The sequence below is a fragment of the Genypterus blacodes genome, unplaced genomic scaffold, assembly GCF_046128005.1.
Source record: "Genypterus blacodes isolate CSIRO-AG114 ecotype Tasmania unplaced genomic scaffold, CSIRO-AGI_Gbla_v1 ptg000156l_1, whole genome shotgun sequence".
Classification (NCBI taxonomy): Eukaryota; Metazoa; Chordata; class Actinopteri; order Ophidiiformes; family Ophidiidae; genus Genypterus; species Genypterus blacodes.
This window is the reverse complement of record NW_027466957.1, coordinates 2,941,133-2,959,318: the sequence shown is the minus strand read 5'-3', so window position 1 is coordinate 2,959,318 and position 18,186 is coordinate 2,941,133. Positions and strand designations below refer to the sequence as shown.

At 41.5% G+C, this 18,186-nt stretch overlaps 2 protein-coding genes across 2 annotated transcripts in view; one reads left to right on the top strand and one right to left on the bottom strand.

Annotated features, from left to right (window-relative positions):
- Nucleotides 1-1,694: 1,694 nt before the first annotated feature.
- On the bottom strand, nucleotides 1,695-7,159 carry LOC143013479 (uncharacterized). Its single transcript, XM_076167118.1, has 4 exons — nucleotides 7,026-7,159; nucleotides 6,486-6,633; nucleotides 3,128-3,657; nucleotides 1,695-2,913 (listed from the first exon to the last, which is right to left on the bottom strand). Exons 1-4 carry the CDS (start codon nucleotides 7,133-7,135, stop codon nucleotides 2,841-2,843), a joined length of 861 nt encoding a protein of 286 aa, XP_076023233.1. The 5' UTR covers nucleotides 7,136-7,159; the 3' UTR covers nucleotides 1,695-2,840.
- Nucleotides 7,160-13,113: 5,954 nt separating this feature from the next.
- The window catches only part of skia (v-ski avian sarcoma viral oncogene homolog a), a 71,697-nt gene continuing 66,624 nt past the window's right edge, over nucleotides 13,114-18,186 (top strand). The window contains exon 1 of the mRNA XM_076167172.1: nucleotides 13,114-14,485. Within this exon, the coding sequence (XP_076023287.1) occupies nucleotides 13,580-14,485 (906 nt within the window). The 5' untranslated portion in view covers nucleotides 13,114-13,579. The remainder of the gene's footprint in view (nucleotides 14,486-18,186) is intronic.

Below are 18,186 nucleotides of genomic sequence, written 5' to 3'. Positions count from 1 at the left end.
ACCTCACTCCAGCCTCATTGGTCAAGGTAATGCATCGTAAACAAAGAAGAAGACAAGGTAAAAGCACTTTAGATTATGGCCAGAAAAGGCAAGAAGCTAAGTTTATTTGGGAAAAAAAAGCATTTCAACCCTGTATAATCAAGTTTGAATTTCAAAACAGCAGAAATTAAAAGCGGGAGCGTTTAAGATGACAAATAGTACAAAATAGTATTATGAAAATGTGCATTTTTTCAACCATTCCATTCCAAACATTCTGTTTATCCAAATGGATGATTGTAAGTCCATAAGAAACTGGCAGACATTCATGAATTGCATTTTTTTTTGCAATATTAACTTCTCTTCATTAAACAGTACATTTACAAATGTTAATAAATCAAAACATAAACATAACAATCAATTATTACAATAACTGATAGTAACAACTCTAAACAAGTTATAACATTTGGACCAATCAGAGCCAGGGGAAGAATAAGTAGAAGAGAGTTCTAAAGGGCTATACTGTCTTCTAGGAACGTTCAACAGCAGCCTGTTCTTTGATCTTTTGTCATATTGTGACTTTGAAAATGTGCCCTCTCCTAAATGTCCTACGGTTCAGTCATGTGCAGGGGTTAATGTTATAGTATACCTGCTGTCACCATAATGGCAGTGTCGCACAGATGCAATGTAAAGATACTGAACACTGCATTAACTTCACTCTCCAGTGTGTACAGGCTTGCTGTCTGAAGTAGAACTCTTCCACACCAGCAGTCACTGTGTCACCAGCTGCTGTGGCTCACAAGCATCACGAGTGATGGTCCTGCTTGGGTTCCCTTTCCCAGCTCATTGATGGTGTTTCAGCTCCATGCTAAGGCCGTCTTTACACAGAGTAACTTAAGGCACTTTCAAATAAACATGACTTTAGACCTAAAATCATTTTTTTTTGTTTTTTTGGAGATGGACTTCACTAATTGTGACTAGGATCCATATACAAATTGCATTTTAATGCAACAAGTGAATGGGACCAAAGTGTACTGAACTGACACAGCAAATAACTGTTAGTTGTATTGGAGCTCTGATGTTCCCTCCAGTGAAAGTAGGGAATTGGTGGAATTTGTTTTTCATTTCAGGTGTTGAGGAAGAGTTTAATGACTGGATTAAACCTGTAACTAACTGTAAAGATTGCACTGTGTAAACACTGAGATGTGTTTGTCAGCTCTGTAAAATCAGTTTGCTGTTAGTGGGGGGATTTCTGGTTTATGAAATCAATCAGCCATCTTTGCAGCATTGTTATCACGGCTACTGATGTAATGTGTGTGTAAATGATTATTATGAAGCCGGAAGCATTCAGACATTTGTATATGGTGATGGTCTTCATATTACTGCCAACTCTATCCACAGCAGGCATTTGTGAATGGGCTATGATTAAATGTGCACAACACATCTGTGACTAATATGACTCAACCAAGTCACTGATAAAACTCCAACATCCAACAGAGTCAACTATTCTGAAACAAGCTTTTTGCAGATCTGCATGCTTCCTGGGAACAAATCAGCCTCTGGAAAGGAATCATTTGATGAAATCTGACTCGTGCTAATTTGATAACAGTAAGTTTTAATTAGCTTGCCTTATGTCAAAGGGTCTCAATTAGCTGGAGGGCCAATAAAATTAATGAAGAAATGAGGATGGGGGCGAAGAAGATAAAGATAATGTGTGTACGCAGTCACTGATCAGTCCGTGAGAAACAAACATTTAACACATTTCTACAGAAAGTTAAAAATCATTTCAAAATAAGTGGAAATTTCCTGGCCCACAGCTCTTATTTGCTGTATTATTTTGACTTTTTTTTTTTTCAAATCTTTTTGTGCACCTGGTATGATGTTCTATGTTATTTTCATGAGTAACCAATGGATGAACTGAGAGTCCTTGAAATCACATAACACAGTAAAAGAAAATTTAATTTAAATGAATAGTCCATGATTCAGTTTGTTTGGATATGCTTAATTTTGCTTTAATGCATCTTTGTAAATATCTGTAATTATTAAAAATGATACTGGTTTTCCGTGAACAGTCTCCTTTTTGCAGGCAACAGCAGAAAAACTGTGGAAAAAGCAAGTTGCTAATCATGTAGCACTATTTCTGTGTTTTTACCGGATACGAGGAACGCACATCTGAAACGTTGACTTGAAAATTAATTAAAGAAATTTGCATAGTATTCTTCAATGAATGTCAGTCTTGAGAGCCACACTGCATACATTAAGGCCTGTGTGGTTATTTATTTCTGAGAACAGATAAGGAGAAGGAACGTTGCATATGTATGCATAAGGTTTTTTCTGCATAGTGCAATACAGATGTTTGCACAAGAGGCTGATCTCACGCAGCTTCAGTTTGACCTCTCCCCCCACAGGGAACGATGCAAGATGGATTTTCATTTCGATATCTTCTTAACCAGCTGGGATAAAGTGCATCCGGGGGAACGAGTAGAGCCACATTTGGGAACCTTGTATCCTTTTCGAAATGATTTAACATGACTGCATGGTCCTTTGACAGCCTTGACAAGCTCTTGTAACCACGATACCCTGATGTAACTAATGCAATTTCTCCCCCAGTCTGCCCCAGGAATATTCTCCACAAACAAACATGACATCATCAACTACTCCCTTTCTGGAACACGAGGCTCAAAATTTCATAGTAATCACAAATCCAACTTAGAGTGCAAAGTTTGTGTGAATGGCAGTGAGAGGATGAAATACACCATGTTGTGTATGTATGTGTGTGTGTGTGAGCTGATGATGTGATGGAGGAGGTTGCAGGGCGTCTGTGCTGCTGCCACCAGCTGGAGAGCAGCCAGCATCCTGTGGGCTCACCACGTCATGTCCGCATTCATCTCCGACAGACACTGGGCCAGGTGGCCATCACGGTCCATCTGTGTGAACCTGGAGGGACAGAAACAAGATCAACTGTTAGTCCTGATAAACACACAAACAACAAACTCAAAATATTTATAATATATAGAATATTCATGTGTCCCTAATATTATGCTGTAATAATTCTTAAAAATAATAAGTCCTTACTTTCATCTCAAAGTTATCACTTTTACAATGTACAATGTAACTACAGGAGACGTGTAAACATGTGTCGTCTTCTTACCCAACAGGAAACACTATCAGACACATAGGGCAGGTCTGAAGCTCTTCTCTTCGTTTTCCACAATTATCTGCTTCTCTTCTGTCCACAGTCTTTTTACCCTCCCACTGCAGAGGAACCCAGCTATCAGAAACATTCCTGTGGGTTGTGAGAGACTGTCTTTTGAGCTTCTCCTCTTGCTCTTGTCCTTTTTCCTCTTTTTTCCTCAAACTGGGAGGACCTCGTACTGCCCAGCTGTGTAGGGATGCCTGCTTCTCTGAGGTGTTGTGTGGAAGCCTCTTGGTGAGTGATTGAGAGGACGTACTCTTGCTTTTATGACTCAGCCCACCATATCTGGACAGCACTTGTTGGTTGGAGTTAGGGCTGTTCGGAAGTGGTTTGGTCCGTACAGGGAGTTCTTGATGCGTTGAGCTGAGACTGAGATCTGGGCTTGGTGAAGGTCTTGGAAAACGTGTGGAAGATTCAGGGAGGGGAGTGACCTCTTTAATGAGGTCACACCAATGCTGTTCATCAATTGTTTGTGAGGTGGGTTTCTAAAATGACAGGAAAACCAAAAACAGGAATCATAAAACAGGTCTGAGCATTTCTGAGACTTTACATCAAGCAACCTCTGATCAACATCCGAGTTTAAGAAAGAAACAAAGACGGAAATATTGTCTTCCCGCTGAAGATTAAATCATTATTGCTAACAGACATTAAGAAGCAAAGAAGACCCAAATATGTATGGATCCTCTGATGGATAAGACATTAAGAGGAGAAATCAGAGTTCCACTTATTTCTTACATTTCCGTGACACCACGTGGGTGAAGGAGATGTTTGGTCACTGAGGAGAGGAGGAAGGACATGTGTGGAGAAGACATTGGTATTCTTTTGGGATGGACGCATTTTACTGATCGAGTGTGGATTTCCGTAAGGGTCAGCAGGTATATTTGCTTTTTATCCATGCCGCAGGTTTTTAAACCGTGGGTACAGACTTGTAACAGTAACGTTGTCTGGCACAGCCCGGACACAAGATAGTGGCAGCACCTGTGTCAAGCCAACTCTGCTCTTTCTGGAGTCTGTGGAGTCAGAATACTGCTGCCGCTTCAGGAACCACAGCCAATATCGATGCTTCCATGTTAATGTCTTCACATCTTTGTACACAATTCCTGTTTTTTTGCCATTTGTTTTTATTGAAGCAAACTTTGACATGACATTGCGCATTCAGTTCTAGGATATTTTGGGTTGTATTATCATTACTATTGTTGTTGTTCCTGGTTTAAAATATTTTAGAATAGCAGTAACATAACAGTGTCCATGACGTCCTCAAGATCTTGCGTCTTTGCATTATAGGATATTATCACAAGATAATTATCTTGTGGTCCATGCATTTAATAACTCGTGGCCACATTATATTGCTATTAACTCGGGATGTCACCTCTCTCCTTCACAGGAGAGTGCTTACGAGTGGACTATGAATACTGTAATACAAAATTACAGCACTGTGCGCTCTTACAATTTATGAAATGCATAAACTTGTATAACTGAATGTTCTCACACAGATATGCAATTTAATGAAGCACTAACCTTGGAAATCCTAAATTTCTCACACAAATGTCTCCTGTTAGATAGATACTAGATACTGCTGATACTCCCCAATCTCACCCACAGCTGGTGAACACCCCGCCTACCTCACCATCACCTCTGTGACTCTTGCATAGAAGTGTTACTGCCTGCCTGTATCTTTTGTCTGTCCCTCCCAGCTACTCATGTTGTTCAGACCCTCTTAAGAGAACGCTCATTGCTTCTCAGAAATGAACCACACGAAAGACAAAGATCGACTTCAACTCTTTATTCACCATTTGACAAATAATTTCCATGATAAACGTCTCTAATCCCAGAATCATGCACTTTTAGGCTACTTTTAGTCTACCTCTGATTCAGTTTCTCAGAAAATTTGAATGTCGGGAAAAAGTTCAATATTGTAGGGTATATGAATGTGAGGTTGTGTGACTGCTGCGGTGGGGGTGTGGATCTGGTGTTTGGGTGGGATTTCTTCCCTTTGTGTTTTCTCTTTTGTCCCTCCCTGTGTCTTCCCCCTTTTTCTTGTGCTCCTTTTCCCACACCACAGCCTATGATGAGTTCAAAAGCTTCCTGCATTGTTTCTGTAAAAACTGTAACAACGAGATCGAACGATCAGCACTGATGTCTTCTAGATCTCTGCACCACACTATTGTGTCATTTCTACATGACATTTGATGGCTGTGGCGATCTGCTGTCGCCCTGTTTGTGACAAACATTACATAGTCATTACATTGTCTTCAGGGTTTCAGTCCTTTTCTCTCTTTTTAACTCAGCCTCTCTCCCCTGCTGTATGTTATCAGAAAAATAAATAATAATAATAATTATAATAATAATACATAATAATATATACACAGACAGACCCAACTTACAGAAATGGGACAATGTTGCCTTACTAGTTTCACTTTGGCACAGAGCACAACTTGTCAGCTCCAACAACGCTACTATGAGCGACCCAACTTTACAGGGCATTAGCCCGAGTCAGTCTCCTTGTACATTTTGTCCATATGTGTATCACATTCCCTCCGTCCCAATCAAAATTTCTTTCTTTTCTTTCCCTCTCTCTCATTTTTCCCCTTTTCTCTGTAAAAAAAAAAACAATCTCCAAAATGCACACGGTTATGCAAATCGACCTATTTACGTAATCGAGTAGTCGATTTACGTCGACGCGTCACCCCACCCCTAATGTAAACATAAGTTTTATCAGTCAATCATTCACACTCATTAATTATGTTGCATTCATTTTGAATTTATTACATTTCAGTCAGGTTTACTGTATTTCTGACACTGAACTCAACCTAACAGACGAAAATAGATGAATTTTGTTAAACTGGGAAAATACAATCTATCCTGCGTGGAATTTGTAGCAGGATGTTTGTCCCTCTGTCCATCTACCATACCTTCAAGGATTCAGGTAAACTATTGACTTTTTAGATTCCATCGGTGTACATTGACTGAACAACTTATTTAAGACCAAAGACAGAGGATTTACATTTTCAAATTTGTGCTTGGCCTTTTATATTTGTTTTGCATCTTCTCAAATTGTTCGTTTATTGCTTCCATTGGGCCAAACATGTTCATGCTCATCTTTTTATCTACAGCATGAGGCATATGGAAACATATCCATGTACAGTGTGAACATTTTAACTTTGACCAAACCCTAACCCCTTATTTAGCCTTCCACATGTGGTGTGAAGTTTGAAATCTATAACCGAAAGACAGAACGTAAGCTTTCTAATGTAAGTGTCATCATATTTAACACAGGATTGAAAAGGGACAAGCATGTGCATTAGTAACCTACTGCAGAAGACGGATGCGGAAGATCAGGAACCAAGCTCCAGTGTTGGCTCTGCAGGTACGGCAGAGCAGACCTCAGTGTCAGAGCCCACAGACAGTCAAAAGCAGGTAGGTCCTCTCTGCTCCACCATGACACTGCAGAAACCCCTGACCTGCAAATGAACGTATTCAATGAATAGGTCAATCAAACATTATTTCTATAGCAGTTACACAAATACAGCTGAAAGTGATTGCCATCGTTGTTTAACAAAACAGAGTAGAAAGACAATATAATCATTAATAATAATACAAGTAGGAAAGTAAGTCTCCCTCAGGTCTCCCTCAGAGACCTGTATTCATGTTAAAGTATCAATATCGATATGTTATCTCATGTATAGGTACCATTCCGCTGGGCCAAACCTCTATGTACTGCGTCAGGTAACTTTTAATACCAAAAATAACGTTTACTATTACTAAATTCTCACTTTTGAATGTGACGTTATGCTGTGACACATATCGAATCACTTAAACAAGACATAGACAAAGCAATAGCGTTTGTACCCACCCGTCACTGTGGCACCGTGTTGTCAGACTCTTTTGTGGTGTTTCCGTGTTAAGCTCTTCCATTGAACGTTTCTTTTTCTTCAGTTTGTATTTCGCGTTGGTTTCTGCCATATTTCCTTTTTAATTTCGCGGCATTTTGTCAACGGGAACTTCCTGGTTCTTGGAGCGTGACGTCATTTGCTACAGCCAATTAGATACCGTCATGAAAAAAATTCTGCTCTGATCGAACGTTTCACTCAGACGATCATCGCCACACGTCACGAACATCTATTACAGAAAAGAATGTATGCGTGTGTAAACATCTGTCGCTCTTCCCGCTTTATTCCTCAATACATTATATAATTATATAGTATAATTATAAAGATGACTGTGAGCGGGATATTGATGTCTGCCGTGATTCTTCTGCAGACACTGTCACTTGTTTATTAGAACAAAGATAAGATATTTGTGCTTTTGTCACTTTATTTTATCAAGGAAATGTGTATACTGTGTGGCCCTTTCTATACATTTTCAAGTAAGAATAAGTGTATAATCAAACGTGTAATTGTGTTCCTTGATAAAAACGTGTTCGTTGTTTTGCAGTGTTTAGATACAGTAGGATCTGATTTGGACATTTGGAACGCCTGTGGTTTCTGTTCTGTCGACTCCTGCAATTATTTTAATTGTAGATGTTGTGAATTGCGGTGTCTTCATCTCATTTGCCCCCTCTCAAATTATTTAGCACTCTACCCATTTCATAATCTTTGCACATTTAACAGATGGACATAGTGGTTGATTCTCTATATGGCTGCATGACATATTATTTTATTTAGTGTTTATCTTATATCTTTTGCTACATACTTTGTTATCCCTACCAAGACAACAAAAACTATGTCCAGGTTACTTTGGAATTAATTTATGAACCAATATGAGGACTGATTAATAGGGTCTGAGCTTAAGGTAATATGTAATACTTGCACAAATAATGTAATATACAATATACTGCAGGTGACTCCTGTGGTTTTGTTGTTGCTTATTACACAGCTGTATTTGTTTGACCTCAGTGATTAGATCTTAATAAGGCTCTGTACAACATAATAATCATAAGGGAGAGAGACAGATGGAAGAGAGAGGAAAGAGAGGGGAGGGAAAGAGTTTTTTTTTTTTTTTTTAAATCATCTTTGGTAATACTTATATGATTTGATCTGTTTTGATGGCGACGTGGAAAAGTAGGTACTTTCCAGAGGGGGATACCGGTCTGATTGATTTTAAATACTGTAAGGAGTAGAGGCTCAGTAAATGTATGAACTTGTATGTGTATGTAGAACCAGGATCCATCATGCCTGGTGTATTCATGGTGTCGGGTAATCTTATGTTCTAACTTTAAACGAGTAAATATGCAGATAGCATATGAAACTCTTTTCTTTGCCTGAATCCACAGTTCTTTTTAAGGTTACATCATCCAGGAATGCTAACTGTAATGATCATAGTTTCTTCCCTCTGCTAGGACACACATAAAGTGGAAAGTTGAAGTCATAATAATGGTGAGACTTTATAAGCCTTTCCAGCTTTTGGCCAGAGGAGAGGGACCAACAGAGTGGCTACAATTATGCAATGGAAAAAAGACAAGGGAAAGCTGGAGTGAATGAAAGGAAAAGAAAAGAAAGGAAAAAGCCTAGCATTATTTTAATAATGAAAAACAGCACTCTGGGAAAACCTGCCACTTTCAAACAGAATGACGCCAATTTTTTTGGAAACCATATTTTTTTGCCTCATATGATGACTATTCCAGAAGGACTCCAGCGAAATTGCTGACATTGGTCAATCTGTTTTCTTCTACCTCGACCACAGAGCAGGAGAAATACAAAAGCAGCAGAGTGGGCCAGGCCTGTGGTACATAGTGCTACTCTGGGAAAAAGCAACCCGGCGCCTGGAAAGAAACCTTATGTAATTGATCCCACGTGATGCTGTGTTGTGCTCTGCTGCCATGGGGATGGTGATGCTGATGAGGACAATAAAAGTGAGGCAATGGCAGCTTTAACAATTTAGGTAAAACAAAGCACAAAGTCCTTAGGAGATTGTCCCGTTTATCTCACACAATTCTAATGTTGTCTTCTTCTGATACATGATTCCTTAACCAATCTAACACCTTCTAACACACATCCTGATTAGACAGTGCACCATCTTGCTACTCGTAACTGACAAACAGCAAAATCAACAACAATAACAAAAGACTCACTTGGTCATAAGACTTGTCATTTTCATTCAGGTGGTGCGTCCCCTTGCTATGCCCCACCCTTACACTAAGGTTTTGAGTAATCCTGCTAACAAGCAAACTAATCAACTCGCCAACCTATGGACATAGCATCTATAGAACCTCTTCATCACCACAAGGTATGTGTGTGCTGACACTGACATCTTTAACTGGTTACAAGGCAGCAAGACTCCAATGCAGAGATGTCAAATGACTGGAAACCTAACACCAAACAGTTCCTTTATGGCAGGCAGGCCAGGATGGGGGTGTGTGAATGTCGGGTTGTGTGTCTGTTGGGGTGGGTCGGGTCTTTGTGTGGGATTTCTTCCCATATTTTATTTCTCCTCTCCCTTCTCGTGTCTCCTTTTTATTTTCTTCCTTTTCTCCCACCACAGCCTATGATGTGATCTGTAACTGCACTGCTGTATGATGTCATCCTGAGAAAACTGTACCAACGAGATAATTGAACCATCAACACATGATGTCATCCAGAACTCTGCGTCCACACTACTGTGTCGTTTCTACACAAGCTTCAGCGGCCGTGGCTTTCTGCTGTTGCCCTGTTTGTCACCCTACTGTCTTGGTTAACTTGAACTTCAGTTCTCCTTTCTCTTTCAAGCTACCTTGGCCAGGCTTCACCACACCCTGAAATAAATGGATTAAATATATTTAAGACAAATACTTACATATGAAATGATGCACAGCGTAACGCTACCTGCTCTGCCCTCACACTGAATTAAGTCCGGTTTTTAGACCTAAGATGAATTCTCATTTATCAGCTTTATCAGACATATAATTAGAGTTACTTGTGTAGGTAGTTGATTATTATAATCTTAACCCTAACCTAAGCCTTGGGCTCAGCAGTTAAAAATTATCCAGCTCTAGCAGCTCAGCAATAAAAATGATCTCAACCAGGATAAGCCAAATAACCTTCCTCCTGGTATTGTTTTTTGAGTTTGTTGAGACTGCAACAGGGTAAGGAGAAAAAAGACTTACAGCTATGAACCTTATGGAACTGGCCAGACCTCCACGTTCAGCATGAGCAGCTAATCATTTGTATTCTATATACATTTGCATTCTGTATACATCAAACTGCACAGGTCTCAGAAGAAGTCGGGTCACAGAGGCACAGTGGAAATAGTAGCAGATATTGTCATTAGATACAAGAGAAGAGAGCTGAAAGCTGAAGCATGTTAAGAGGCAACAAATAAATATAATAGTAAATGATGAGGGCAATAAAGCTGATGGGAAAAAGCGAGAAGGAGGGGGTGAGTGCTGAATGCTGGCAGCATGATGAATCATTGAAACAAGAGTGAAAGAAGGAGAGAGATTTGGCTGGCTCTCACTCCTAACCGTCTAACAGCCATGGCCTTGATAGGATGAAAAGCCTGAAGGAAACACATAGTTTTGCATCATATACATCACTCATATCCATTACTTTGTGGAAATGGTTATGTGTGTGTGTGCAAGTGCACACAAAGATATTGCACACAGGTATATAGTGTGCCAATGTTTTCTAATCTAGTCGGTGGGTGCCAGTGCTGGAAGGCAGTGTGGCCTCACGCCAGAGTGATAAGCCGAGTGGAGGCTCTTGTCTCTTTGAGGAGAGGTCACTGATGTGCCAGCCGAATGGGACTGAAACAGCTCTATGGAACCATCGTCATGTTTCTGACTTGGGTGGGAACCTGCTCGGTCCACTGTAATCGCCTTTTATCAAATACACATCACATCTTGTTCAAGTCAAGTCAAGTCAATTTTATTTGTGTAGCCTAATATCACACACAATGTCTCGAAGGGCTTCACAGACCCACAACATCAGGAAAATTCCCAAAGCTCTCCAGTAAGACTGGGGAGGAAAAATGCAGTTGACTAATGCAGTTGATTGATTTTTGTAAAGTAAGATTTAATATTCATTATAATTAATAGATTTTTGTTACTATTATGGTCCATGTTTAAGGAGATTATTAGGGCTGGCTCCTACTGATAGAGTATTTGGATACTTATTTGCTTCTGTTTTTGTTGTTGTGGACAAAGTATCTTGCTCAGCACTGTATACAACTCAAATCAAGTCACAGCAGAACAGATGTGTGGCTTAAACCAGCAAACCAGTAATGTTACATAATCGGCATGAAAACTGTTGAATTGTATGGTTAAAAATCTTCCATTTTGGTTATAGTAACCTAAACATTATACTTGCTGTATAACATGAGCCTTTTGCTCACTAGCTTTTACTTTCATGTTCTCTCACAGGACTGGCAGGACTGTGATATGAATGATCTTGACATCTCTGGCTTCCAAAGTCTCTGTTGGGCCACAGCTGGGGCTCTTCCCAAGTCCTGCAACCATGCTGTGCTTACATCAATGTGTGGCTAGGGGACGCCACAGGAACAGGAAACTACCACATCTGCACTAATGTTGAACCTGCGCTGGCCACATGACCTCCTCTGCTCTTTGACAGGTGAGATAACAGAAGTGCAATCAGAGCAGAGGTTGAGTCTTTATGCGCTATGGCCAATAATCCAGCTCACCCTCTAGGCAGGTTTCACCTCAATCTCTTGCTACGCATGACATTTGGCCGCTTCAGGGTAATCTGGATGCAAGACTGAACTTTTATTTTATAATAAACCCGTATCCAGTGGTCAAACTATGTTAATTAAATTAAATACGCGTGCTGCCTCTGTGCTAATAAAATTACAGTTTAAACTTTAAAAAATATTATTATTATTATTTAAAATTATTAAATTGATAAATGAATTGATAAAGGATTTCATAATGGATACTGCTGTGTTGAATGGTGCAAGAAATAAGGGTTCACCAGACGTCATTGTGTCATTGACACTGGGGTTCTAGTGAGGTGTGGGAAGCCAGAAAAGGGGCAGGCAGGCAGGCAGGCAGACAGACAGACAGACAGACAGGCAGACAGACAGAGAGACAGACAGACAGACAGACAGACAGACAGAGAACCGCAGATATAGTTATTTGTTGCAATGATTTAACCACCCACTAAGACAGCTCTTCTCTCCTCATTTCATGAGCTAGATTACGGATTCTCACAGTTGCCAACACACAAAACAGTTTTTATTTGCTGCTGCTTGCCAAACGATTCCAACACATTCAAGCAGAAGGGAAAATAAATAAACCACAGTCCGTCCGTCTTGGAATTTGTGTTGTCCCCTCCAAAGCTAAATTTTGCATGTCTCACAACTTTATCCATCCTCTCCTATATTCAATTCCTATGGGAATGATGGTATATATATATGCACTTCCTGTTAGAAAAAAGGGATCTACATGGTATAGGACCAAGGATTTCATTGATTTTCTGAATTGTGGTGTTGACAACACGAGCAAGGCTGCAGTGACAGTTGACAAAACAGAAGTGTTGACTTGACTGTGGTGTCTTGGCACATTTTTACCAACTTGACACTCAACAATAAAAAGACTTCAAACTGGACTTTGATACCCTCTCCAAACCAAAGTTTAAGAATTATACATTTATGCAAATACATTCTTAAAGTAATGATGTAAATACTGTTAAATATATAAAAAAAAAACATTTCTGTAAATTGATTATATAAATTATTATCCTGGCATTAAATTTGGTCTCCTCCACATTGACTTATTCTTCTCTGCAGTCCAGTATCTGTGTTTGTATGAGGGGGTGACGGCTTGTTCCTGGAAGAGCCCAGCCTGCCTGCAGAGTCACTCACATTCCTGGCTGCGATTCAATGACTGAGCCAGACACACAAACACAGAGGAAGGAGGGGGGCGAAGAGAGAGAGAGCGAGAGAGCGAGAGAGAGAGAGCGAGCGAGCGAGAGAGAGAGCGAGAGAGAGCGAGCGAGAGAGAGCGAGCGAGAGAGAGCGAGCAGGCTGGATCTCCGGCTTCTCATCTCCATACAGTCAGAGTGATCTGCGGGGGCAGACGGACGGGATCGCTGCAGTCCTCGATAGCGGAAAAAAAAACCTCAAGTAGGGATTTTTGACCGAGCGGTGTGGACTCTAAGCTCCCGTTTTGATATGATCCACTTTTTGGGGGAATTTCGAACGCAACTTTTGATTTCTCTGGAGTTTGGAGAGTCGGTTTTCAGATATGGACAGTCGGCAGCCCGTTGCAGGGAGCGTCTGGCCGGTGTTCATCCAGTAGTCCGAGGAATTAAGCTGTAAAGTCACCGCCTGCTATGGACTTTTGACTGGATGTTTGATGAAGCGCTTCGCATTTTTGGTCAAATCTGGGACACCGTGGATTAACCAGGGACGGATTGACACTCGTGATTCCCGACAAACGACGAGAAGGATTTTCGCTCGTGAAGTTGCAGGAAAAACATGGAGACTGTAAATCGACAGAGCTTCCAGCCTCATCCGGGACTACAACAAACTCTCAAACAGTTTCACCTTAGCTCTATGAGCTCTCTGGGTGGACCGGCGGCTTTCTCTGCTCGTTGGCAACATGAGCTCCTCTTCAAGAAGGACGGTAAAGAGCCCGAGCCGGTTCTGCAGCATCTGCCGCCGCCTGTGATGCCCGGCCCGCTGTTCATCCCGTCGGACCGTTCCACCGAACGCTGCGAGACGGTGTTGGAGGGCGAGACCATCTCTTGCTTTGTGGTCGGCGGGGAAAAGCGACTGTGTCTGCCGCAGATTCTCAACACGGTGCTGCGGGACTTCACCCTGCAGCAGATCAACTCTGTTTGCGACGAGCTGCACATTTACTGCTCCCGGTGCACGGCGGACCAACTGGAGATCCTCAAAGTCATGGGGATCCTGCCCTTCTCGGCACCGTCCTGCGGCCTCATCACCAAGACGGACTCCGAGCGGCTCTGCAACGCCCTCATCTACGGAGGCGCCTATCCGCCGCGATGCAAGAAGGAGCTGAGCGGAGGCTCCCTTGAGCTGGAACTCACCGAGAGGAGCTTCAAAGTCTATCACGAGTGCTTTGGAAAGTGCAAGGGTCTGTTTGTGCCGGAGCTTTACACCAGCCCGAACGCAGCGTGCATCCAGTGCATGGACTGTAGACTGATGTACCCCACACACAAGTTCGTGGTGCACAGTCATAAGGCGCAGGAGAACAGGACTTGCCACTGGGGTTTTGACTCGGCCAACTGGAGGGCGTACATACTCCTGGGCCAGGATTACACGGGGAAAGAGGAGAAGGCCCGCCTGGAGGAGCTCCTGGACGAGATCAAGGAGAAATTTGACTTCGCCAACAAGTACAAGAGGAAAGCAACATCCAGGGTGAGTCGATGCTCATGGTGTATACGCCTGTGTTCAATATGCAGCTATGGTGGGTTTCCTCTGTGCATTGCAGCTCATTGTCTTTATTGAGCTACTAAGTAGGTCTACTTTTTTAAAAGAGTGTATGTTTTTACTCATTATCCAACCCGTGTAGTGCACATGATGTTTGGTGCGATTTGCTGATTTCACTATCACCCCATGCCTAGCAGTTCATTTGATCCACAGACTTCAACTTTACACACATTTTGCACAGAGAAAAGGTTGAACTCTTACCAACTGTATGTCCAAATCCCATATAAACTAGGAAGACTAAAGGTGTCTTTTAGGATGTTGATGATCTCTCTTTTAAGAGAATCACTCAGTATTTGGTCAGCCATTACCATACTGTTGTTAACTAAGGCTCATCCACCAGTGACAACAAAACGCCTCTGGTGGCAATAAAGCCATTATTTGCCCATGAAACACCTCTTAGGCACACTTTATTGGCCTCTACTGTTAATACAATCTCATTTACCAACAAATGGCTCAATAGGAAATGTTATGTTAAGGGGACTGTAAACAGTTGCCATGTAATTCAGGTGTTAACAAGTAAAGTTAAGAAGGGGGGGAGAGAGAGGTGTGTAGTGGTTTCAGAGTCCCCCTCTGTACAGGCTGCAATGTGAGTTTACTGCCACACATGTAGGCCAGGTGCCGCTCTCTCAGCTTTGGCTGTAAGTATATTCCAAGACCTGCCATCATCAATGGGACTTTTAGTTTTATGGCAAATGTAGCTAGTTTTGTGTGTGTCTTTGCCCATAGGGAGCCTACTGCTTTATTATCTGCTCATTGTGTTTCTGTCTTGTTGCGGGTTGAACCATTGCTCCTATCAGTGCTGATCTGTATTGGTTTCTGTGGTTCCCTTGATGGTGAGAGTTTATATGTATATATAAAAGCTCCACTTGTTTGAATTGTAAGAATCCATGGATCCAAGATTTTTTGACTCGGTGTATTTCATCTGGATTTTGCAATCAGGTGATCTGAGATATCTGGGTTCTGATGTCTCGTTTTCCGTAACGTCTCCAGTGGTTTAGGGTAATATGGTAATAATGCTGATATTGATTATGAACCTTAAGAAAGGATTGTACTCTGCTCCAGTATGTTGGGAAGGTAAGAGCTTGGAAACAGTATCAGGAAGTCTGATTAAAAAGATCCCGAGCCCACCCCCGAACCTACCCCTAGAAAAAAGGCTAGCCTGGCCATTTGCATGAACTGTTACACATGAATGGAGTTGATGAAGCAGGGTTTAGACGTATTGTGGTGGAAACATAATATGATCCTAACAAAGGGGGCATTTAGCAAACATCATACCCATCCCCCCAAAATATCCACCAGGGCAGCCTCCCACCTACTTGCCCACATCCGCCTTCTCTTACCTACTTTTCACTCCAAATTGAATGAAACTAGAGTGGAGACACTTATCGATGGGTCACACAAAGTAATTGCAAGTGTTTACAAGAAGTTTCCCTCCAGTCCTCCATCACAGGTTCTTTAGGAATTGAAGGGAATTTTCCAAAAAAAAAGAGAAACTAGGGAAACCCTTGAGGACTTCAAGAGTGCCAAAGTCCTGCCATGCATGGTCAATACTCACTCTTGGCGCACACTTTCATTAAGGCTAGAGTGGGCACACCTCAAGTACACCAACGTTACTGGGCCTCTTCTATTTTTATAAGTGCAGACGGGGCACCCAAGTGTTATACTGAGGCTCACTGGAGGCTTTGCCCTGCTTTTTAATTTGCCTCCCTCTTCTCTCAAGCAGCTTGTTTCAAGAAACACTAATGAGGGAATGCATGCCGGGTAGGAGTTGAAGAATATTGTTAAAACTGATGCACCAAAGCTTTCCTTTGTCAGCACATTTCAGCTCAGCAGAGCCACTTTGAAAGTGTTCCTGGAGGATGCGAGGCAAAGTGCTAGACTGTGTGGCACTGGCTCTACCTCTTAGCACATGAGAACATGCCATCTTGTTTGTGCTGTTGGCGAAGGAACCGGGCTGCTTTGTGAATATTAATGGGTGTGTTACAAAAGTGTCAGCAGCAGTCTCGCATGCAGACAGACACAGGAAGTGGCACTTCCATTCTTGCAGACACTTTTTTCAAGGACTTCCCTCTGAGAGGATGTTAACTGAATCATAGAACATAAAAGCAAAAGCAGTGTTTAACCTTTTTCAACATGGCTGCTGTTGAACTGGACTGCAGCATTAGCATTCTCTATTCTTATCTCTTTCTTGCTCTCTGTTATTATTATCTTAGATAGGACAGGAACCTCAGACTAACTGACTAATTGCAGTATTGAATTGGTTTGGTCAACCTTCTCATTTTTTTGCAGCTTCTTTAACACTACGGTCCCTGTTATCTCAATAGGATGGCCTTAGTTTTGGGAGAGGGCAGCTTGTATTGTTGCAATTCATACAATCGGCTTTGATTTGAAAAGTGGCCAGTGTTGAGAATAATAAGAGTTGAAGGCATTTTGTGTTTATGCATCACTCATGTTTGGGCCTCAGTATGCTTCCTCCAAGTGCTTTTGACTGTGAAATCGCAGGGGACGATCTGCGTCTGACAAAATAAGTAACTTTCAGAAAAACGAATAGAAGACTGAATTCCTCTCCCCTCCTCTAAATGAAACCCATCTCCTCTCTTTTAAGCCAACATGTGTGCTATTATCCCCTTTTATATGGTTAATTGCATTGAGATCACAAAGACACACACCTCCCCCTCTCCATATGATGGCAGGGTGTTTTTGTGTGTCTTTCGCTCTCCTTTCTTTATCTTCCTTGCTTTTTCTCCTCTCTCTTTCTCTCTAAACCCAACCTGTCAAGGCAGATGGCCGCCCACCCTGGATCCGGTTCTGCCAGAGGTTTTTGGGGAGTTTTTCCTTGCCACTGTTTCCAAGTGCTGCTCATGGGTGACTGCTGGGTTTCTCGTTTGTTGTGATCTGACGCTATGTAAATAAAGTTGAATTGAATTGCCTCACCCTCTGGTGTGTGGATTCTGAAAAGCAGTCCAAATCCATTTATTCATTCATTTTCTTTTCTAAATTCCTGAATATTTTCTTTGTATTTTTTCACCTGCATTCCATTTCCCAATAAATCCAATTTCATGAATGAAAAAGTGTCTCATCAAATGACATCATGGAAATCCAATATTTGAGCAATAATTGATACTTATTATTATTGAGTATTTCACGGCATAACCTCATAGTATGAATGAAAAGATGGATTAAGACAAATGGTGTAGTGGAAGCAACAGTGAGCAAAATGAACAAAGGACTGTTTGATGAACAGAGCTGTGGGTATGTGTGTGTGATAGTTCGATAGATGAAGGCTACATTCAGTCTCCTGCAGCCCTCAGCAGTGTCTGTGTTTGTGAAGCTCCACAACAAACAGACATAGTTTCTACATTTGTTTGAAGGGCTTGTCAGACCGCACACAGGGTCAACAAACTTGTTTTGCAACTGATGATCTAGTCATAGTTTATGTGGTCTTAAACTTCTGGCACATACGTAGCTTCTCCTTATTTTGAAGGTGTGATTGTGGGTATTCTTTAGAGTGATGAGGTGAAAGAAATTGGTGAGAATTTATTTTCCTGATTCATGGAAAACGTCCTGAGATTCTTCTCTGCCTTTAACTTACCAGTTAATGCAGAACTTCATGTGTGACACAGCACACA

Excerpts from the sequence above, each read along its gene's own strand:
- LOC143013479 (XM_076167118.1), bottom strand. The coding sequence starts at position 7,135 with ATGGCAGAAACCAACGCGAAATACAAACTGAAGAAAAAGAAACGTTCA. Across the intron at positions 3,658-6,485 it reads TTCCGCATCCGTCTTCTGCA|AAACCCACCTCACAAACAAT; the intron begins GTAGGTTACTAA and ends CTGTCATTTTAG. Across the intron at positions 2,914-3,127 it reads CTGATAGTGTTTCCTGTTGG|GTTCACACAGATGGACCGTG; the intron begins GTAAGAAGACGA and ends CTGTCCCTCCAG.